Source organism: Salmo trutta, chromosome 23, assembly GCF_901001165.1.
Source record: "Salmo trutta chromosome 23, fSalTru1.1, whole genome shotgun sequence".
Taxonomy (NCBI): Eukaryota; Metazoa; Chordata; class Actinopteri; order Salmoniformes; family Salmonidae; genus Salmo; species Salmo trutta.
The window spans coordinates 44,233,804-44,257,996 of NC_042979.1; the positions used below are offsets into that span (position 1 = coordinate 44,233,804).

At 44.2% G+C, this 24,193-nt stretch overlaps 1 protein-coding gene across 1 annotated transcript in view; it reads left to right on the top strand.

The window, feature by feature from the left end:
- Nucleotides 1-24,193, top strand: part of fbn2a (fibrillin 2a) — a 190,817-nt gene that overhangs the window by 90,242 nt on the left and 76,382 nt on the right. The window contains exons 20-26 of the mRNA XM_029710481.1: nt 10,147-10,266; nt 11,357-11,494; nt 13,777-13,827; nt 15,868-15,993; nt 18,090-18,317; nt 18,570-18,695; nt 19,119-19,247. Of these exons, the coding sequence (XP_029566341.1) occupies nt 10,147-10,266; nt 11,357-11,494; nt 13,777-13,827; nt 15,868-15,993; nt 18,090-18,317; nt 18,570-18,695; nt 19,119-19,247 (918 nt within the window). The remainder of the gene's footprint in view (nt 1-10,146; nt 10,267-11,356; nt 11,495-13,776; nt 13,828-15,867; nt 15,994-18,089; nt 18,318-18,569; nt 18,696-19,118; nt 19,248-24,193) is intronic.

Genomic DNA, 24,193 nt, shown 5'->3' on the forward strand with positions numbered 1-24,193 from the left:
AGAGTAGCCAGAGTAGCCAGAGTAGCCAGAGAAACCAGAGCAGCCAGAGAAACCATAGTAGCCAGAGCAACCATAGTAGCCAGAGAAACCATAGTAGCCAGAGTAGCCAGAGTGGCCAGAGTGGCCAGAGTAGCCAGAGTAGCCAGAGAAACCAGAGCAGCCAGAGAAACCAGAGCAGCCATTGTAGCCAGAGCAACCAGAGCAACCAGAGCAGCCAGAGTAGCCAGAGTAGCCATAGTAGCCAGAGAAACCAGAGCAGCCAGAGAAACCATAGTAGCCAGAGCAACCATAGTAGCCAGAGAAACCATAGTAGCCAGAGTAGCCAGAGTGGCCAGAGTAGCCAGAGTGGCCAGAGTGGCCAGAGTAGCCAGAGAAACCAGAGCAGCCAGAGTAGCCAGAGTAGCCAGAGTAGCCATTGTAGCCAGAGCAACCAGAGCAACCAGAGCAACCAGAGTAGCCAGAGTAGCCAGAGCAGTAGGAGAAATGGGAGAGGGGAGTGGCCACAGTATGTCAAGATGTTTTAACCAACTCCATGTTACTGAAACACAGCTAATACGAAGAGGCATTTTTGTAATGCATCATCAGATGAACGTTAAGGTTAATAATACAGTGTCATTTTAGGCTTGTTTAGTTAGGCTTAGGCCTAGATTCAATCAGATCAAGAATTAACCGGCAATCGCCAACACCCGCATAGCTGATGTTTTGGCGGAGTGACGGAGGTGGAACTGCGTTGGAGATGAGCAGCTGCTCTTGTGTTCATTGTCAGAAGCCACACCCGTTTCCCTCTCGTTAGAAGTTCAGAACGAGAAAGTGTAGGCTATATAGAAATAATGACTCTCAAATTGAAAAATTATTAAAACCAAATAATGAGGATTTCTATCCGCCTAATTGAGGTTGTAGATTTCTTGTCACATTCCAGTGTTCAAACTTGTAAACAAGGTGGGATTTCTCTTAATGCAACTTTAGGTATAATCCCAGGAGCCGCTTGTGAATTTTACAGGTCTAACGCAGTTCCACCTCCGACTCCGCCCACAACAACAATCGCTATGAGGATGTCTGCTAAAGCTGATCTGATTGAATTGACCCTTGGTTATTATTTCCCCCGTCTTGTATGTTAAATGTCAGTACTTATTCATTCATTCTCTAGTATATTATATATGAAATGCGTGGTTGGTATACTGACTGGAGTTTTTTAATTTTTTCTTTTAAAAGTTATAAAAGTCGATAGATGAAGTCAAGTGAAGTTTTTTTCTCAGGACAATAGCAGTGTCTGTTTCTTTCTTTCTTTACATGGGTGAAACAGACAAAGGCCCGTCAAGTACAGGATAGGCATTTCAATCATTCTGAGTTCATATCTGAACCAGATGTCTTTTTAAAGTCTTATATCCCTCAGATATATTCTATGAGTTATTCCACCATGTGTACACGCGTGCAGATATGACCGCCTTTCCCTCATACCTGAACTATGCCTGGGACATATGGAAGAAATCGGGCGGTTTTGACTGTGTGTAGACACTGATATGGAGTATGTCCTTTTATTTTCACGGGAAATTTACCCAGTCTATACATTTTCATCAATCTTATGATATACAGAAATGGAAACACCTGGGTCATGTTTTGCAACAGAAAACAAAGGTTTCTATTGGATAGTGTTTCCTCTTCAGACCTCCCATTTCAGGCAGGGGAGAATGAACGTCCCCTCTCATTGGTTTCAGGGCCTGTTCTTCTTTGTTGTGCCAAATGACTACATCCCTGGTTTAAAATGATGGACTACGTCCCTGGTTTAGAATGATGGACTACGTCACTGGTTTAAAATGAAGGACTACATCACTGGTTTAAAATGAAGGACTACATCCCTGGTTTAAAATGGACTACATCCCTGGTTTAAAATGAATGACTACGTCTCTGGTTTAAAATGACCCTTGTCCCCCTGTAACCATGCTCCTAAACCACCTTCCAACCCATGTTCCCCTGTAACCATGCTCCTAAGCCACCTTTCAACCCCTTTCCCCTGGTAACCATCCTCCTAAGCCACCTTCCAACCCCTGTCCCCTGGTAACCATGCTCCTAAGCCACCTTCCAACCCCTGTCCCCTGGTAACCATGCTCCTAAGCCACCTTCCAACCCCTGTCCCCCTGTAACCATGCTCCTAAGCCACCTTCCAACCCATGTTCCCCTGTAACCATGCTACTAAACCACCTTTCAACCCCTGTCCCCCTGTAACCATGCTCCTAAGCCACCTTCCAACCCATGTTCCCCTGTAACCATGCTCCTAAGCCACCTTCCAACCCCTGTCCCCCTGTAACCATGCTCCTAAGCCACCTTCCAACCCCTGTCCCCTGGTAACCATGCTTCTAAACCACCTTCCAACCCATGTTCCCCTGTAACCATGCTCCTAAGCCACCTTCCAACCCATGTTCCCCTGGTAACCATCCTCCTAAGCCACCTTCCAACCCCTTTCCTCCGGTAACCATGCTCCTAAGCCACCTTCCAACCCCTGTCCCCTGGTAACCATGCTCCTAAACCACCTTCCAACCCATGTTCCCCTGGTAACCATGCTCCTAAACCACCTTCCAACCCATGTTCCCCTGGTAACCATGCTCCTAAACCACCTTCCAACCCCTTTCCCCTGTAACCATGCTCCTAAACCACCTTCCAACTGCTGTCCCGCCTGTAACCATGCTCGTAAGCTACCTTCCAACCCCTGTCCCTCTGTAACCATGCTACTAAACCACCTTCCAACACCTGTCCCCCTGTAACCATGCTCCTAAGCCACCTTCCAACATCTGTCCCCCTGTAACCATGCTACTAAACCACCTTCCAACACCTGTCCCCCTGATAACCATGCTACTAAGCCACCTGACTGGCCCATAATCAGACATGAGTTAAAATACTGTTTGAAATCTTTAAAATACTTTTAGCCTTTTCTTTAATCTGCCTGGAATCCCAAATGTGTGACATTTGCCCGTTTTTAGGAGAAAAAAAATGGTTCCCTTTTTCTCCCCAATTTCGTGGTATCCAATTGGTAGTTGCAGTCTTGTCCCATCGCTGCAACTCCCGTACGGGCTCGGGAGAGGTGAAGGTTGAGAGCCGTGCGTTCTCTGAAATACAACCCAAGCAAGCCGCACTGCTTCTTGACACAATGCCCACTTAACCCTGAAGCCAGCCGCACCAATGTGTCAGAGGAAACACCGTACACCTGGCAACCGTGTCAGCATGCACTGTGCCCGGCCCGCCACAGGAGTCGCTAGTGCGCAATGGGACAAGAACATCCCTGCCGACCAAACCCTCCCTTAACCCGGACGATGCTGGGCCAATTATGCGCCGCCCCATGGGTCTCCCAGTCGCGGCCGGCTGTGACAGAGCCTGGACTCGAACCAGGATCTCTAGTGGCACAGACCACTCCGCCACTCGGGAGGCCAGGCGTTTGCACTTTTGCGATTATTCTAGTGGTTCCATTGCGCCAGGCAAGCTCAACACATTTTACATTTACATTTGACATTTTAGTAATTTAGCAGACGCTCTTATCCAGAGTGACTTACAGTTGGTGCATTCATGTTAAGATAGCTAGGTTGGACAACCACATATCACAGTCATAGTAAGTGGGGGGGGGGGTCAAGTATGAGTGTAAGTTCATGAAAGGGTGAGTGGTGAACTGTGGGATTAGTTAAGATACTCATTGAAGAGATAGGGTTTCAGATGTTTTTCAGAAGATGGGCTGGGACTCTGCTGTCCTAGCTTCAGGGGGAAACTGGTGCCAGGACAGAGAAGAGCTTTGACTGAGCTGAGCGGAAGTTGACTGCGGGAGAGCAAAGAGACCAGAGTTGGCAGAACGGACTACTATGAGATCTGCCAGGCACGCAGATATGCGTGTCGCCACCTGGATGTCAGAAGAGGGGAAGGAGAAAAGTAGTTCTGCTAAGCAATGATAGGAGAGACCATGTGATGATATGATGGAGCCGAGTGACTTGGTGTATAGAGAAAAGGGAAGTGGGCCTAGAAACGAGCCCTGAGGGACACCAATAATGAGAGCATGTGGTGCAGACACAGATCCTCTCCACGTCACCTGATAGGAGATGCTTGCCAGATAGGATGCAATCCAAGAGTGTGCAGATCCTTAGATGCCCAGCCCTCAGAGAGTGGAGAGGAGGATCTGATGGTTCACGGTGTCAAAGGCAGTGGACAGATCTAGGAGGTTGAGAAAGGAAGATAGAGAGTCAGCTTTGGCAGTGTGGAGAGCCTCCGTGAGACAGAGGAGAGCAGTTTCGGTTGAGTGACCCGTCTTGAAGCATGACTGGTTATGGCCAAGAACATTGTTCTGAGCGATAGTGAGCAATAGCAAGCAATCAAGCCCAGATAAAGTATTTGAAATGATTTCAAATAGTATTTGAACCCAGCTCTGTCCATAATAACCCCAAGGCGCTAAGGCTATGGTTTGTGACTAAGCCCTTCTTTGCCTCGCAAATGCCACCCTATTCCCTATATAGTGCACTACTTTTGACCAGGGCCCATGTAAGGAATAGGGGGCCATTTGGCAGGCGCACCTTATGTTGCCAGAGGCTTTCTCTAAAACCAATACAACCCTCCATGGAGTGCACTGCCAACAGAGGGGAAATGACTTAATGGGCTCTAATTGAGTGTGAAAGAGGGATCACCACAGGGGCCTCTGGGGTCTCTCAGGTGGGGTCAGTTCTAGAACAAGGGATTTTTATCCATGAAAAACAATGACAAACAGCCCAAAATATAGCTGTGAGCAGCAATGAACGGGGTTCACAGGATGGTAGAAAGGACACAAGATCAGCATAACAAAGCAAGCACTCTATTATGTAGGAATTATCCTCCTTAACTTCTTTGGGCTATGTGGGACGTTAGCGTGCCACCTGTGGCGCACCCTATCAACAGCAGGTGCATTTCAAGAGCGGCAAATTTGAAACCAAATAAATGTCCAAATTCAAGTTTTTCAAACATACAACTATCTGGCACCCTTTGAAAGATAAACATCTCCTTAATCTAACCACGTTTTCCGATTTCAAAAAGGTTTTACGGCGAAAGCATAAAGTTAGGTTATGTTAGGAGAGTACATTGACAATAGCTGTGTGTAGTGTATTGTCAATTCAAAGACAGGCGTCACCAAAACCATAAAATCAGCTAAAATTATGCACTAACCTTTTACAATCTCCATCAGATGACACTCCTAGGACATTATGTTAGACAATGCATGCCTTTTTAGTTCTATCAAGTTCATATTTATATCTAAAAACAGTGTTTTACTATGGCGTTGATGTTCAGGAAATCGTTTCCCTCCAATACCGGCAGTCAAGTCATCACAACAAAATAATTAATTAATATTAGAAAACATTGGTAAAATATTATATTGTCATTCAAAGAATTATAGATTTACATCTCTTGAACGCAATGGACTTGACAGATTTAAAATTAACCTTACTGGGAAATCAAATTTCTCCTCAGAAGCGACTCATGCACGCGCATCATTCAAAGGTCCTCTGAGCATCCACTTACAAAAGGCGATAATCTGTTTCAACCTGAGGCTCCCTCGTAAACCTTCAGGTTTTTCGCGGGCTCTGAGAGCCTATTGGAGCCCTGGGAATTGTCACGTTACAGCTAAGATCCTTACTTTTCAATAAAAAGATGCAAGACGCACGACTCCTTGTCAGACAGGGTACTTCCTGCTTGAAACCTTGTCAGGTTTTTGCCTGCCATAGGAGTTCTGTTATACTCACAGACACCATTCAAACAGTTTTAGAAAATTCAGAGTGTTTTCTATCCAAACCTGAACAATAATATGCATATTCTAGCTTCTGAGTTGGTGTAGGAGGCAGTTAAAAATGGGAACATATTTTTTCAAAAATTCTCAATACTGCCCCCTAGCCCAGACAGGTTAAAAATGGGCACATATTTTTTCCAAAATTCTCAATGCTGCCCCCTAGTCCGTAGAGGTTAATGTGCAATCATTAGTCGTAATCAATAACTCACCCATCTCTTAATTAACCTCTCTGGGCTAGGTGGGACGCTTGCGTCCCACCTACTCAATAGCCAGTTGAATCCCGTGGCGCGTTATTCAAATACCTTAGAAATGCTATTACTTCAATTTCTCAAACATATGACTATGTGTTGGTTTGGTCGCAAATAATCCATAGTTATGTTCAAACAGCGGCGTTTTGTTTGTGCGTTCAAGACACTATCCGAAGGGTAAATAAGGGTTAAGTTGTTCAGCATGAGTAAAGGCACCTACATACAAAGTCTCAAGGTCAAACGAGGGAAATGAGGGTTTAACACTATAACCGCCATAGGCCAACGGCCACTGACATTTGATTTTGTAAAGAAGCTGTTACGAGACTGTTTTATTTTCTATAACTCTATTACTAATCACATTTATAATAAGGGAAACAAAAACATGCTGTGTTGCAGTAGGCCTTTAGAATAACTAAACTACACCGAAACTACACCTAAAACACACTGAAACGACACCTAAACTACACCAAAATCTGGAGTGAATCTGACGTATGGTTTTATGAGAAGAAGATGGTTTTGAGCATTAGCGTTACGTATGCCGTGGACATAAATACTGAATTGTTATTTGGATCATGAGAAAAAGTTTTTCAAAGTTGGAGGAAAGTCTATCCTGTCGGACCTTATGGGTCCTTGAGGCAAATTTGTTCAGCATGAGTAAAGGCACCTACATACAAAGTCTCAAGGTCAAACGAGGGAAATGAGGGTTTAACACTATAACTACACCGAAACTACACCTAAAGTACACTGAAACGACACCTAAACTACACTGAAACTACACCTGAACTGCACCTAAACTATACTGAAACTACACCTAAACCATTCCTTAACTTCTTATGGGTAGGTGGGATAGTAGCGTCACACCTGGCCAACATTCGGTGAAATTGCAGAGCGCGAAATTCAAACTACAGAATTATAAATATTTAACTTTCATAAAATCACAAGTGTAATACATCAAAATAAAGCTTAACTTCTTATTAATCCAGCTGCTGTGTCAGATTTCAAAAAGGCTTTACGGCGAAAGCACACCATGCGATTATCTGAGGACAGCACCCCGCATACAAAAGCATAAAAAACATATTTCAACCAGGCAGGTGCGCCACGAAAGTCAGAAATAGCGATTTAATAAATTCCTTACCTTTGATGATCTTCTTCTGTTGGCACTCAAAAAGGTACCAGATACATCACAAATGGTCCTTTTGTTCAATAATGTCCTTCTTTATATCCATAAAAACTCAGTTCAGCTGGCTCGCTTCAGTCAATAATCCACCCAGTTTCCCTCCATCAAAATGCATACAAAATGAATCCCAAACGTTACTAATAAACTTTTCCAAACAAGTCAAACAACGTTTATAATCAAACCTTAGGTATCCTAATACGTAAATAAACGATAAAATTTAAGACAGAGAATCGTTATTGTCTTTACCGGAGAAAAATACCAAAGAACGCGCTCTCTTCCACGCGCTTGGAAACACTACAGCCAAAATGGGAGCCACCTAGAAAAACTACAATTTCTGGCTCATTTTTCCAAAAACCAGCATGAAACTCTTTCTAAAGACTGTTGACATCTAGTGGAAGCCCTGGGAACTGCAATCTGGGAGGATTTTGCCTTATAATAAAAGTGACAGCCATTGGAAACAGTGGTAGGCTGAAATGTCTTTTTTTTTGGGATGGTTTGTCCTCGGGGTTTCGCCTGCCATATCAGTTCTGTTATACTCACAGACATAATTTTAACAGTTTTAGAAACTTTAGAGTGTTTTCTATCCAAATCCAATTATATGCATATCCTAGCTTCTGGACCTGACTAACAGGCAGTTTACTTTGGGCACGCTTTTTATCCGGACGTGAAAATACTGCCCCCTACCCAATACTGCCCCCTACCCAAATACTGCCCCCTACACCGAAACTACACCTAAACTATTCCTAAACTACACCGAAACTGTTTTTGATCAGAGCCCTATGGGCCCTGGTCAAAAGTAGTGCACTGTGTAAGGGAATAGGGTGCTATTTGGAATGCACTCCATCACTCTGTGGTCTGTTTAAACCTACTGGTTTATAGGGTAGTAAATTAAGAGTCTGGGCCTCCTGGTTTGGAAATTGAGAGACTCTGAGGACTGGGACCCTTCAGACCGTTGACGTCATCCCCCTTGACGGTCAACACATCAGAAAGTAACACACACAATAGGATGTTTGGATGGCTGGGGACTGTGTTGTGGACACATACACTCATACAGGAAAACACATTCTTTTACATTTTAGTCATTTAATAGACACTCTTATCCAGAGCCACTTACCGTTAGTGCATTCATCTTACACACACACACACTTTTACAATGACATCTGTTCCTTGTGAACGCTTTAGGAGGGGAGCATAGGCCAGTCGCAGTATAAAGTGAAGCTTTAAGGCTTGTGCATAGTTCTATTCCCCGTCCTGTTTACATCCCCATATGCTTCTAACACGGAGACTCTTCAGTAGCCATTCCACATCACTAAATACGATCAGCTCCAAAATTCACATTCCATGCGATCCATTCCCGAAACGGAATTAACGTGAATGCCACACTTCCATGTGTTTGTTACAGTTGAACTACCTTTCAAATTGTACCCTATTCCCTATTCCGTAGTAGTGCACTATATAACAAGTAGGGTTTTATGTAGGATGCAGCCTTAGAGTTGGAAACAGCTCACTCACAGGGAATAGTGTTATTTCTATTTCATTCAGCAAGTGTCCCGGAGACATAGCCAAGCGTGACTTACAACACTATACCGTCACGACACCGTCACGAAACCGCAACGACACCGTCACGACACCGCCACGACACCGCCACGACACCGCCACGACACCGCCACGACACCGTCACGACACCGTCACGACACCGTCACGACACCGCCACGACACCGTCACTACACCGTCACGACACCGCCACGACACTGTCACGACACCGCCACGACACTGTCACGACACCGCCACGACACCGCCACGACACCGTCACGACACCGCCACGACACCGTCACGACACCGCCACGACACCGTCACGACACCGCCACGACACTGCCACGACACCGCCACTACACTGTCACGACACCGCCACTATACCGTCACGACACTGCCACGACACCGCCACGACACCGTCACGACACCGCCACGACACCGCCACGACACCGCCACTATACCGTCACGACACCGCCACGACACTGTCACGACACCGCCACTACACCGTCACGACACCGCCATGACACTGTCACGACACCGCCACTACACCGTCACGACACCGCCACGACACTGTCACGACACCGCCAGACAAGTTTGACAAATACTATTATAATAAATACTAAATACTGTTTGAACCCAAGACTGCCGCTGTATACAGCAGAAGGAATTCCACTCGACTCCGCTCAAACTTGCTGCTGTGCAGTTGCAAGTTCATTAAATTCTGTCAGCACTGTGGCAATACAATAATCCATTTGTTAACTGTTCCTCCAAGCAGATGGAAGTGGAAAACAAATTAATTGTACAAATCCACTGTATGTAAGTGATTACCGTGATTAACTACTGGCTGGGAGGCGTTGACTGCACGTTCCAGGTAGCTCCCTATTCCTCTTGCCTTTATGTGAATTCCTGGACCGAAGATTGAGAGTGTTCACTGAGCGCAATGGTTTCCAGTTGGGGAGTAACTAAGCATCGGTTTAACTGTTTCTCCCGTTGAGCTTTATTTTTACCGTTGGCTTGCCTTAAAAGTAGTGATGTGTCCCTCTCTAACTATTCCACCATGTAAATGTTGTGAAATGTGTCCCTCTCTAACTCTTCCCCCATGTAAATGTTGTGAAATGTGTCCCTCTCTAACTCTTCCACCATGTAAATGTTGTGAAATGTGTCCCTCTCTAACTCTTCCACCATGTAAATGTTGTGAAATGTGTCCCTCTCTAACTCTTCCCCCATGTACAGTTTGTGAAATGTGTCCTTCTCTAACTATTCCACCATGTAAATGTTGTGAAATGTGTCCCCCTCTAACTCTTCCCCCATGTACAGTTTGTGAAATGTGTCCCCCTCTAACTCTTCCCCATGTAAATTAAATGAAAGGTGTTCCCCTCTAACTCTTCCCCCTCTGTTTGTAGATGTGAATGAGTGTGAAAACAGCCCCTGTTCTAACGGACAGTGTAGGAACACAGCCGGCTCCTTTGCCTGCGAGTGCTCCCCTGGGAGTAAGCTGGACACCACAGGACTCATCTGCATTGGTAAATATATACACACACACACACACACACACACACACACACACACACACACACACACACACACACACACACACACACACACACACACACACACACACTGACAACACAACTGACACATAGACACACAGTCTTGTATAACTAACTGTGTGGGGACACACAATTCAGTTCCATTCAGAATCCTATTTTCCCTAACCCCTAACCTTAACCCTTAACCCTAACCCTAGCCCTAGCTCCTAACCCTAAACCTAGCTCCTAACCCTAAACATAGCTCCTAACCCTAAACCTAGCTCCCAAACCTAGCTCCTAGCCCTAAACCTAGCTCCTAACCCTAAACCTAGCTCCTAACCCTAAACCTAGCTCCTAACCCTAAACCTAGCTCCTAACCCTAAACATAGCTCCTAACCCTAAACCTAATTCTAACCCTAACACTAATTCTAACCTTAACCCTAAACCCAATCCTAACACTAATTCTAATCTTAACCCTAAACCCAATCCTAACACTAATTCTAACCTTAACCCTAAACCCAATCCTAACACTAATTCTAACCTTAACCCTAAACCCCCTAGAAATAACATTTGACCCTGTTGGGACTGACAAAATGTCCCCAGTTGGTCAAATTTGTGTATGTTTACTATTCTCGTGGGGACTTCTGGTCTAAACACATCCACTGTCAACACAGTAGATGAGATGGTCTTTCTGTGGAAATCAAACGACCATCAATGTATTTTGAAATTGAAGAGAAATCAACCTCTTTCAGGTCATTGGAATGAGTAATTCCTGTCTATGTAGAAATTGAATGGAGAATGGTTTTGAAAAAGGCCATTTACAGCTGAAATGCAATGTTCAATTCAATTTCTAAAGTGTAAAATGCAGTTAAACCTACATGCCACCTATAAATGTCTGTATAAATATACACACTGCATGTACCCTGTACTTCAATTTTGTTTTTATTTAGGCTAAGTTATGTAACTGTGCACTGCAATTCAGCACTTAGCTGTCAATGTGTACAATATGAACAAAAACACTTCCTCCTTTTACCTCTGGTTCCCTAGTCCACCACCACCCTAAAAACTGTCATTTTAATCATAGACAGCCTGAAGGGGACCTGTTGGCTGAATATCCAAGATGGCCGCTGCGAGGTCAACATTAACGGCGGCACCCTCAAGTCGGAGTGCTGTGCCACCCTGGGCGCTGCCTGGGGAAGTCCCTGTGAGCAGTGTGAGATAGGTAAGTCATACACATACCTCCAGCTACCCCATAGACAATGATCAGTGGTTCTCAGCTCTGGTCGTGGGTAACCTCTTTGTATGCAGTTTGGCATCCATATTAGGAAGTTGTCAGTTGTTTGATGGAGTTTGGTTTGACCAATGCCGACTTCCTAATGTGGATTCAGTAATTATTACATATTTTTTTACCAATTAAATGTAACTTAATGCAATCTAAAATGTAATCTATGTAATCCCCAAAAGTAATTATTTATCATGAGGGGGCCATAAACAATAACTTGTTTGATTTGATTTAGTAATGCTGCATACTCCAAGAAAGGTTAAAATCTCACCTTTCTGGTAAAACATTTTTATAAATTGCTGAGGTGTAGTCACTTTTGAGGACACAGTTCAAATATGAAATATTGTTTATGCTGTATTATCCTTATATAAGAGCGTCTGCTAAATGACGTAAATGTAAATATATTTTTTTAAATACATATTTTGTATGTTTAGTGTTATAGAAAATATTTTCCAAAGGTACTGTATCTCTTGATCAAAACCTCTGGCCCCAACCGCTGTGAACATCATAGAGCTCTAGCTTGGCTTCCTGAACGGTTTTTATGAAATCGCCACTTCGTCTCATATTAATCTTGTCCGTCTATGACAATCAGAAAGTGTTTTTTTTTTGTTTCAAATCTATTCATTATTTTACATCAGTTTGCTAAATTTCGCTATAAATCGATCTCTGAATGTACTAGAGTGATGAAACAATTCTCTCCTGCTGAGCTACGATGTCAGGATTCCAGGCATGTGCTTTGTAAGTAGTGTTCAGGGTTCCCTATTCAGCCAGGAGTTGGAAGAGCGAATTAAATGGTAAGAGGAACATCCAAGCTTCAAGTAGAGTCAGATTTCACATCCCACGTCACACTCCTGTGTCCGTGAGAACCAGGGCTACCGCTCAATGCAAGCCATTTTAATTACAGTGTCCACAGATCGATTTAGAAGCTAAATTGTCGGTCAGTCAGAACCGGTACAAGAACCACGCAGGTCCCCTAAACAGGAGACTTTACATCTAAAACTGTTTTAACAGTAACTTGATCATGTTCATTTGGTCTGGTATTTGCATCATTAATTAATAAACGCTGATATTGTTTACGGCCAGTTAAGAGGAAAATAGCAAATGACCTGGTTTGTGTTGGGGATTACTGTATCTGTAGCTCGTACTATAAGTAGGTATACTACTGAACTGTAACACATGATGGCCACAAGAACCAAGGACTAAATATTTGAATATGTTGTTATGGGTGACATGGCCTTGGACCTGACTCTGTGTCTAAAGTAAACTGGGGTTAGTAGTCCTTTTTAGATCTTTAATGGAATGGTTTCCCCATGACAGCAGAAGTAAATAGAACTACAAAAACCTGCCATGTTTTTTTTTTCATGTGGTCTGACACAATGCCCAGTGCAGTGAATGCTCCAGCACAACTCTTTGCTCGTGTCATTTCCCTCACTGAAACAACCTTTCAGTTTAAGCTTTCACAGCCTGCGTCCCAAATGACACCTTATGGGCCCTGGACAAAGTAGTGTGCTATATAGGAAATAGGTTGCCATTTGCGACACAACCAAGTTATGTTTTCCTTTTTTTGTGGCCACACAATCTACCCATAATGCATTTGCCAGCAGTTAGTGTAATGAAAATCCAAGCCACAAAAAGCTTTATTTAAAATCGTGTGGTTTTTCATCAGTGTAAGACAAACCCTACCCAATGATGATGTTTTGCTTGTGCTATACCACACATGCCTTGATTTGGGCCGTTTGGGCCATTTACAGCTAATTTAGCGCTTTGTAAATCTCAGTGCTTAACTTAGCTTCATAATTCTGTCAGTGCGGATAAGATATGAAAGCCAAATATGTAATGTTCCTCTCCTTAACCCTGACCTGCACCTTATAATCACTTGCATGTGTTACACTGTGAGGCTCTCTTCCCTGTATTAGGCCTACTGATATTCCATTTCTGTTTGTTTTGACCTGAACAGGGTTCCAGTAGTCCTTTAATATGGTTGCGTACTATGGCACCCTATTCCCTATGAAGTGCACTACTTTTGACCAGAGCCTTATGCGGGCCCTGGTCAAAAGTAGTGCACTACACAGGGAATAGGGTGCCATTTGAGATGCAGACTGTGTTTGCTAGCTTCCGCTGTGAAATATGTTCTCTCAGAATCCTCATAAAGTGTCACCTTTGGCAACAAAATCCATGATTCGCAACATTCCCATCCACAACGACATTCCGACCTTTTGCAGATTCCATCTGTTCAAGGGGCTATGCCAGGCCGCGAGGAGTCAAATGTGAAGGTAAGTCCGACTTCAAGCATTAGCTGTTTTTCAGTCTACAAAACCCATAACCTTTGCTAGGTGTCTCTGCCAATGACAAAGGGTGGAATAAGTTGCAAGGTTCCCCACCGTGTTCAGAGATAGATGGGAGGGGTTTAGGGTAGCTGAAGGCTGGGACTAAAAACAAACTAAAGATAACTAATGTAAAATATACTGTACTGTGTCTGTAAAAGGTCATAGGAGATAAGGTCTTAAGGTCATAGGAGAAAAGGTCTTAAGATCAAAAGGAGATAAGGTCTTAAGGCTATAGGAGATAAGGTCTTAAGGTCATAGGAGATAAGGTCGTAAGTCATAGATGATAAGGTCTTAAGGTCATAGGAGATAAGGTCTTAAGGTCATAGGAGATAAGGTCTTAAGGTCATAGGAGATAAGGTCTTAAGGTCATAGGAGATAAGGTCTTAAGGCCATAGGAGATAAGATCTTAAGGTCAAAAGGAGATAAGGTCTTAAGGCCATAGGAGATAAGATCTTAAGGTCAAAAGGAGATAAGGTCTTAAGATAATTTAGCATGTCACTTAAAATAACCCTAATTTCTTCTCTTCATTGACCCTGACCCATCGATAAGTGGACCTCTCCATAGCTGTGGGATTGGGGTTATTGGAACTCAAGAAAATGGCATTTGACAGGGCTGTCCACAGAGCAAAAACAAATGTCTTCATTCTGGATGTATATGTGGAATGGCTATAACAAAAAAAAATACCGTTTACAGGATCTTCACAGTAGGACTGCCATCTTGAACATGTGAACTTTCATTTGCCTTACTTATAAACTTGTATGGAATCCGATAATATGAATAAACATGTTAAATTCCAAGCCTAGTTTAAGCCAAGGAGAAACCACTGAGCTACACAGTGAGAAAGAAAGCGTCCTTCCTGGCTAGTCATGATTGGCTGAGATAATGGTGGGGCTGGACATGCCGATGAGTCCTGATTGGTCTGCCATGTCGTAGGCTTCAGTCTGTAACAGAATGGGGGATTTCCCAGTCAGTACATCGATAATCCTTGCTACCTGGGATTTCCGGAAAAATATAGCTTTGGACAACTGCAAAAGGGTCGCTACAGCTCTCAAAAACATTGCTGCCCTGAATTTAGCTCTGTTTAAGTAGAGAGACTACTTAAGCTAAGGCTTAAGAGGGTGTGAACTATGCTGAATGGGCGTAAACAAAGAAGAGCTCTCTAGGAAGTGTGAAATTCTCATTAAAATCTTTCAAAGGGCATTTACTCCTACTTGTCTCTCAAGTGGGATAACATATTTATCAACTTTCAAAGCAGCATAACTTTCCCATGCAGCGGTCTAAGGCACTGCATCTCTGTGCAAGCGGCGTCACTACAGTCCCTGGTTCGAATCCAGGCTGTATCACATCCGGCCGTGATTGGGAGTCCCATAGGGCGGCGCACAATTGGCCCAGCGTCATCCGGGTTTGTTCTTAATAACTGACTTGCCTAGATAAATAAAGGTTACATATACCTTTTTGATAAATAAATCATTTGCTATAAGCCTCAATAGAGAAATACAGACACAAATGTAAAACATCAGAGTCATTCAGTGCTTAAAACAATTTAAATGAAAATCAGTTATTGGGATAGGATAAAACGTATTAGTATGTGAAGAATGTTTTCATATTGACAGACACCATCTGATAGTGAAGGGAGTTTCCCCAGTAACAGTTTTGATTGAATAGAATCAAATAGAGCCCATTGCTAAAAGGTGCTATCTAGAACCTAAAAGGGTTCTTCGGCTGTCCCCATAAAACACTTTGAAGAACTCTTTTGGCTCCAGGTAGAACCCTTTTGGTTCCAGGTAGAACCCTTTTGGGTTCCAAATAAAACCTTTTCCACAGAGGGTTCTACCTGGAACCAAAAAGGATTATCCTATGGGGGAAGCCAAAGTAACCTTTTGGAACCCTTTTTTCTACGAGTGTATACTATAATGGTAGCAAATGCCTTGTGACACAAATAAAGATTTCACGTCTGCACTTTTTGTCTCTCTCTGCTTGCCGTAGATGTGAACGAGTGCGTGGTCTTCCCAAGTGTGTGTCCTAATGGGTATTGTGTAAACACCAAGGGCTCCTTCAAGTGCCAGTGTCCTGATGGTCTCACACTGGACTCCAGTGGCCGAGTGTGTGTGGGTGAGTGGACAAGACACTAAGGTAGCAAAATTCCCGAAACTTTCCCAAATTTCCCTGTTTTTTCAGAAATCCTGTTTGGAGTATTTCTGGAATAAGCTGTGAGGGAATCTTCCAATCTGGAATTCTTCAACTGAGATTAAAACATAAAAAAATAAAATAAAATGGATTTTAGGAAATTATTGGAATTCTGCATCCCTAACAGACACAGTGATCCAATGAGTTGAAATATTCTCTTGGCCAGTTTCCAAGACACACATTAAGCCTATTCCTGGACTGATGAGCTATTTCAATGGAAATTCTCCATTGTGCATGCTTTTAAGCCCAGGGCTAGGTCAAATCGTTGTCCCGAAAACCGCCCCTCTGTTTATTTCTCAAATTTTGCAATGTGTAACTCTTTGGCCAAGGAGGTGACTGAGAATTGTTGGTTGAAGCCCTATGGGAGGGTTGTTGAGTAAGTTGCTTGTGTTGTGTTATCTGTATTGGTTTATGACAGAAACTCCAGGGAATTGACTCTTTTCTTTAAATAAAGTCTGGTAAGAAAATAGACCATATAATAACTATACTGAACAAAAATATAAATACAACATGCAACAATTTCAAAGATTTTACTGAGTTAATTTAAGGAAAGCAGTCAATGGAAATAAATTCATTAGGTCCTAATCTATGCATTTCACATGACTGGGAATACAGATATGCATCTGCTGGTCACAGATACCTTAAAAAAAAAAGATGCGGACGTGGATCAGAAATCCAGTCAGTGTCTGGTGTGACCACCATTTGCCTGAAGGCCAAATCAAACGAATCGCAAATGAGCATTGCGTCGCGTAGATGCGAGAAAAATAGACTTGCTTTCTAATTTGAAGCGCATGGCGCTTTTGACGGCGTTGGCGCTTGCGGCCCGTCTGTTTTCTGTCATTCACTTCAGTGCATTCTAATTCCAGCGTGTACACGCTCATTCACTCTTTGTTTGATTTGGCCTTCATGCAGCGCAACACATCTCCTTCACATACAGTAGAGTTGATCAGACTGTTGATTGTGGTGTGTGGAATGTTGTCCCACTCCTCTTCAATGGCTGCGCGAAGTTGCTGGATATTGTCAGGAACTGGAACACGCTTACATATACCTCGGTCCAGATTATCCTAAAAATGCTCAATGGGTGAGTATGCAGGTCATGGAAGAAATGGGGACATTTTCAGCTTCCAGGAATTGTATACAGATCCTTGCGACATGGGGCCGTGCATTATCATGCTGAAACATGAGCGGCGGATGAATGGCACGACAATGGGCCTCAGGATCTCGTCACGATATCTCTGTGCATTCAAATTGCCATATCTAAAATGCAATTTTGTTCATTGTCCGTAGCTTATGCCTGCCTCATACCATAACCCCACCTCCACCATGGGGCACTCTGTTTACAACGTTGACATCAGCAAACCCACACGACGCCATACAGCTAGCCCACACGACGCCATACACGCGGTCTGTGGTTTTGAAGCCCGTTGGACATACTGCCAAATTTTCTAAAACAACGTTTTATATGGTAGAGAAATGATCAAATCAAATTATCTGGCAACAACTCTGGTGGATATTCCTACCAGACAAGTCCGACCTCAAAACATAAATGGAAAAAATCAAAGCCTGTAACAGTACCTTAATGTAAAGGATTCCTTAATGTAAAAGGATTCCTTAATGTAAAGTGTTACCTTAATGTAAAGTGTTACCTTAATGTAAAAGATACCTTAATGTAAAGTGTTACCTTAATGTAAAGGATTCCTTAATGTAAAAGATACCTTAATGTAAAGTTTTACCTTAATGTAAAGTGTTACCTTCATGTAAAGTGTTACCTTAATGTAAAGGATTCCTTAATGTAAAGTGTTACCTTAATGTAAAGTGTTACCTTCATGTAAAGTGTTACCTTAATGTAAAGGATTCCTTAATGAAAAGTGTCACCTTAATGTAAAGGATTCCTTAATGTAAAGTTTTACCTTAATGTAAAGTGTACCTTAATGTAAAGTGTTATCTTGTTAGGATCCCATGGATTTATTTTTGTACTGCTATGGATGAACTATAAACGTAAACTCTACTGTATCTGACAGACGTGCGGTCTGAGCACTGTTACCTGACGTGGGAAGAGGACTCGTGTGCCAAGCCCGTGCCCGGCCGTTTCCGCATGGACGCCTGTTGCTGCACGATGGGCGCCGCCTGGGGGAAGGAGTGCGAGGCGTGCCCCCTGCCTGGCACTTCCGAGTATGACGCCCTCTGCCCCCGAGGCCCAGGCTTCGCCAACCGAGGAGACGTCCTCACCGGAAGGCCCTTCTATAAAGGTGAGGGAGTAGGGTTGCAATATATTGGTTGTTTCCCAAAATTCCCAGGTTTTCCAGAAATCCAGGTAGTCAGTGTCACTCCTCAATATGACAGAATTTAGCAAACAGATAACAGGAAGTAAGGATAGGAAGTAAGACTAGGTAGTGATTAATATGCATCTGGTTGTAGGAAGTAGGACTAGGCAGTGATTAATATGTGTCTTTGTTACAATAGAAATCGGATCATTTTGTGGATGTGTCTCTCTTTGACAGACATCAACGAGTGTAAGGTGTTCCCCAGCATGTGTGTCCATGGCAAGTGTCGCAACACCATAGGCAGTTTCAGGTGCCACTGCGCCGGAGGATTTTCCCTCGATATGGAAGAGCGCAACTGCACAGGTGAGACAATGACCACATTATGTGTGTCCCATTATTATGGATATAAATGATCTGTTACTACAGTTTGTCCCGATTGCGTGAACATTTTTCTCAAAATAGGGATCACTTTTGCAAAACAGTTAAAACAGCCCACCAAACTGAAGTGTGTTTGTGTAATGCACTAACAAAACATAAAAACCTTAAAATACCTGTCACAAAATTAAACAAAAAAGATAATTTGTCATCGAATGAGAATATTTATTTAGCAAAATTAACTAACATATGTTCTCAAAGTTTATTTGTCGTGTACACAGTTTACAGCAGGTATAAACAATGCGGCGAAATGCTTACTCGCAAGCTCCCTCAACAGTGCAGTACAAATATCAATGTCATTATAAAAGATATGATAACATCTGTTCTGCTGTCCTCTGTGTGTGTGTTCAGACATAGATGAGTGTCGTATCTCTCCGGACCTGTGTGGCCAAGGGGTCTGTGTCAACACTCCGGGTAGTTTTGAGTGTGAGTGCTCCGAGGGCTATGAGAGTGGCTTCATGATGATGAAGAACTGCATGGGTGAGTCCAACCTCTCTCTCTCTCTCTCTCTCTCTCCCTCACTCTGCAGTATCTCGCTATCTCTCTCTTCCTCACTCTTCCTCTCTCTCTCTCTCCCTCTCCACAGTATCTTTCTGTCTCTCTCTCGCTCTCTCTACAGTATCTCTCTCTTTCTCTCTCTACAGTATCTCCTTGTCACGACCGTCGTATAAATAATTGGACCAAGGCGCAGCGGGAGTAGAGTTCCACATTTTAATGATAGTGAAACTTCCAAAACAACAAAGATATAACGATCGTGAAAATACGTAGCGCACATAGGCACTCATACAAAACAATATCCCACATCGCAGGTGGGAAAAAGGACACACTAACTATGATCCCCAATTAGAGGTAACAATATTCAGATGCCTCTAATTGGGAACCATACACACACACCAACATAGAAATCTAATACCTAGAAACTCCCCTAGTCACGCCCTGACCTAAAAGACCATAGAGAACCCCGAGGGCTCTCTATGGTCAGGGCGTGACACTCCTCTCTCTTTCCCTCTCCTTCTCTCTGATTCCTGTCTCTACGGTATATCTATCTCTTCCTCTCTCTACAGTATCTCATCTCTCTCTCTCTTCCTCTCTCTTCCCTCTTTACAGTCTTTCTCTTCCTCTTTTAGAGTCTCTCTCAATTCAATTTCATTTAAAGGGATTTATTGGCATTGGAAACATTTTTACATTGCTAAAGCAAGTCAAATAGATAATACACAAAAGTGAAATAAACAATAAAAAATGAACAATTAACATTACACTCACAGAAGTTTCAAAGGAATTGAGACATTTCAAATGATCATATTATGGCTATGTACAGTGTTATAACGATGTGCAAATAGTTAAAGTAAAAAAGGGAAATTGAATAAACCGTCCGAATGGAGCAGCGGTCTAAGGCACTGCAACTCAGCGCAAGAGGCGTCACTACAGTCCCTGGTTTGAATCCAGGCTGTATCACATCCAGCTGTAATTGGGAGTCCCATAGGGCGGTGCACAATTGGCCCAGCGTCGTCCGGGTTTGACCGGGGTAGGCCGTCATTGTAAATAAGAATTTGTTCTTAACTGACTTGCCAGGTTAAATAAAGGATAAATAAAAATTGTCATAAAAATATAGGTTGTATTTACAATGGTGTTTGTTCTTCACTGGTTGCCCTTTTCTTGTGGCAACAGGTCATAAATCTTGCTGCTGTGATGGCACACTGTGGTATTTCATCCAATAGATATGGGAGTTTATCAAAATTCGAATTTGTTGTTGGTCTGTGTAATATGAGGGAAGTATGTGTCTCTAATATGGTCATACATTTGACATGAGGTTAGAAAGTTCAGCTCGAGTTCCACCTCATTTTGTGGGCAGTGTGCAAATAGCCTGTCTTCTCTTGAGAGCCAGGTCTGCCTACGGCGGCCTCTCTCAATAGCAAGGCTATGCTCACTGAGTCTATACATAGTCAAAGCTTTCCTTAATTTTGTGTCAGTCACAGTGGTCAGGTTTTCTGCCATTGTATACTCTCTGTTTAGGGCCAAATAGCATTCTAGTTTGCTATTTCCACTGTGTGTTGTCATGATTTGGTTGGGTCTAATTGTGTTGCTGTTCTGGGGCTCTGTTGGGTCTGTTTGTGTTTGTGAACAGAGCCCCAGGTCCAGTTTGCTTAGGGGAGTCTTCTCTAGGATAATATCTCTGTAGGTGATGGCTTTGTTAAGGAAGATTTGGGAATTGCTTCCTTTTAGGTGGTTGTAGAATTTAATTTTCTGGATTCTGATAATTAGCGGGTATCGGCCTAATTCTTTTCTGCTTGCATTATTTGGTGTTTTACGTATACTGAGGATGTTTTTGCGGAGTTCTGCATGCAGAGTCTCAATTTGGTGTTTGTTCCATTTTGTGAATTATTGGTTGGTGAGCAGATCCCAGACCTCACAACCATAAATGGCAATGGATTCTATAACTGTTTCAAGTATTTTTAGCCAGATCCTAATTGGGATGTCGAGTTTTATGTTTCTTTTGATGGCGTAGAAGGCTCTTTCTCTCTCTCTTTCTACAGTATCTCTCTCTACAGTCTCTCTCTCTCTCTCTCTCTCTCTCTCTCTCTCTCTCTCTCTCTACAGTCTCTCTCTCTCTCTCTCTACAGTCTCTCTCTCTCTCTCTCTCTCTACAGTCTCTCTCTCTCTCTCTCTCTCTACAGTCTCTCTCTCTCTCTCTCTCTCTCTCTCTACAGTCTCTCTCTCTCTCTCTCTCTCTCTACAGTCTCTTTCTCTCTCTCTCTCTCTCTCTCTTCCTCTCACTACAGTATCTCTCTGGGTGTATCTCAAAATGCTCCGAGCCACGCAAATTGGAGCACGGGTGTCACGTCCTGACCAGTAAAAGGGGTCAGGACGTGGCAGGGGGTATTTGTTTTATGTGGTTCGGGCTGGTTGTGTTAGTAGTTGGGTGTTTGATTTATTATTCCAGGTTTTGAGCACTGTTCTATGTTAATGTATTTCTATGTTTAGTCTAGTCATTTGTATTTCTATGTTTAGTTAATTGGGGGTTGGACTCTCAATTGGAGGCAGGTGTTTTCTAGTTGCCTCTGATTGAGGGTCCTATAAATAGGTATGTGTTTGTGTTAGTATTTTGTGGGAGATTGTTCTTGTTTAGCTGTGTTTGCCTGACAAGACTGTCAAGTTCGTTTTGTGTTTTGTATACGTTTTCGGTGTTTTTCCTTCTTCACATAAATAAAAGAAGATGAGTGTACATTTTCCCGCTGCGTCTTGGTCTCAACCCTACGACAACCGTGACAGAATCTCCCACCAACCAAGGACCAAGCAGCGGGGTAAGGAGCAACGGAAAAATTATATGGACTATCAGGGGAATTGGACATGGGAGGAGATTCTGGACGGGGCTGGACCATGGCACCAGGCTGGGGACTACCGTCTCCCACCGGAGGAGATAGAAGCAGCCAAGGCAGAGAGGCGCGGGTATGAAGCGATATACGCGCCGATAAAGCACGAGAGGCAGCCCCAATAATTTTTTGGGGGTGGGCACACGGGTAGTTTGGCTAGGCCAGGCAGTAGACCTAAGCCAGCTCCCCGTGATTATTATGGGAAGCAGGTGGAGAAGAGAGCGCCGGAGTATGCGGAAGTGCGCACGATTTCGCCCATGCGCACGCACAGTCCGGTGCGAGTGATCCCAGCTCCTCGCAAGTGCCATGCTAGAGTGGGCATCCAGCCTGGAAGGAGGATGCCTGCGCAGCGCATCTGGCCACCGGTACGCCTCCTAGGTCCAGGCTACCATACGCCTGCTCTACGCACGGCAACCATCAGGCCCCTGCACAGCCCAGTTCGCCCTGTGCCAGCACTTCGCTCGTGCAGGGCTACTAGTTCCATCCAGCCAGGACGGTTGTGCAGGAGGTGCGATTGGGACCGCCAGTGCGCCTTCACGGCCCGGTATATCCAGTACCAGCACCATGCACTAGGCCTCCAGTGCGTCAGCCCAGTCCAATTCAGCCTGTTCCCGCTCCTCGCACTAGCCTTAAAGTGCGTCTCCAGTGTGGTACCTCCACTACCAGCCCCACGCACTAGGCTTCCAGTGTGTCAGCTCAGTCCCGAGCTTCCGACGACATTACTCCGTCCAGAGTGTCCGACGACAGTGCCCCGTCCAGAGTGTCCGACGACAGTGCCCCGTCCAGAGTGTCCGACGACAGTGCCCCGTCCAGAGTGTCCGACGACAGTGCCCCGTCCAGAGTGTCCGACGACAGTGCCCCGTCCAGAGTGTCCGACGACAGTGCCCCGTCCAGAGTGTCCGACGACAGTGCCCCGTCCAGAGTGTCCGACGACAGTGCCCCGTCCAGAGTGTCCGACGACAGTGATCCGTCCAGAGTATCCGGCGACAGTACCCCATCCAGAGTATCCGGCAACAGTACCCCGTCCAGAGTATCCGGCAACAGTGTATAGTCCGGAACCGAGTGAGACGGCCTACAGTCCGGAACCTAATGAGACGGCCTACAGTCCGGAACCGAGTGAGACGGCCTACAGTCAGGAACCGAGTGAGACGGCCTACAGTCAGGAACCGAGTGAGACGGCCTACAGTCAGGAACCGAGTGAGACGGCCTACAGTCAGGAACCGAGTGAGACGGCCTACAGTCAGGAACCGAGTGAGACGGCCTACAGTCAGGAACCGAGTGAGACGGCCTACAGTCCGGAACCGAGTGAGTCTGCCTACAGTCCGGAACCGAGTGAGTCTGCCTACAGTCCAGAGCTCCTAGAGTCGTCCTACAGTCCAGAGCTCATAGAATATAGTACAGGGTCTACAGTGACATGTGTCAGGCCGAGGTATTTGGGAGGAGTGGACTGGTCAGGGGGTGGTCTTAGGCCCGAGCCTAAGCCACCTCCAATGTAGGAGGTTTGGGGAGGGGGGGGTGTATGCACGAGTGCTGTCAGTGACGGCAGCCACCCTCCCTTCCCTCCCTTTAGTTTAGGGGATTTATTTTTGTTTTGGGGTGATTTTTGTTTATTTGTGTGAGGTGGATCCGGGGTTTGCACCTTTGGGGGGGGGGGGTACTGTCACGTCCTGACCAGTAAAATGGGTTATTTGTTATTGTAGTTTGGTCAGGACGTGGCAGGGGGTATTTGTTTTATGTGGTTCGGGCTGGTTGTGTTAGTAGTTGGGTGTTTTGATTTATTATTCCGGGTTTTGGGCACTGTTCTATGTTAATGTATTTCTATGTTTAGTCTAGTCATTTGTATTTCTATGTTTAGTTAATTGGGGGTTGGACTCTCAATTGGAGGCAGGTGTTTTCTAGTTGCCTCTGATTGAGGGTCCTATAAATAGGTATGTGTTTGTGTTAGTATTTTGTGGGAGATTGTTCTTGTTTAGCTGTGTGTGCCTGACAAGACTGTCAAGTTCATTTTGTGTTTTGTATACGTTTTTTGGTGTTTTTCCTTCTTCACATAAATAA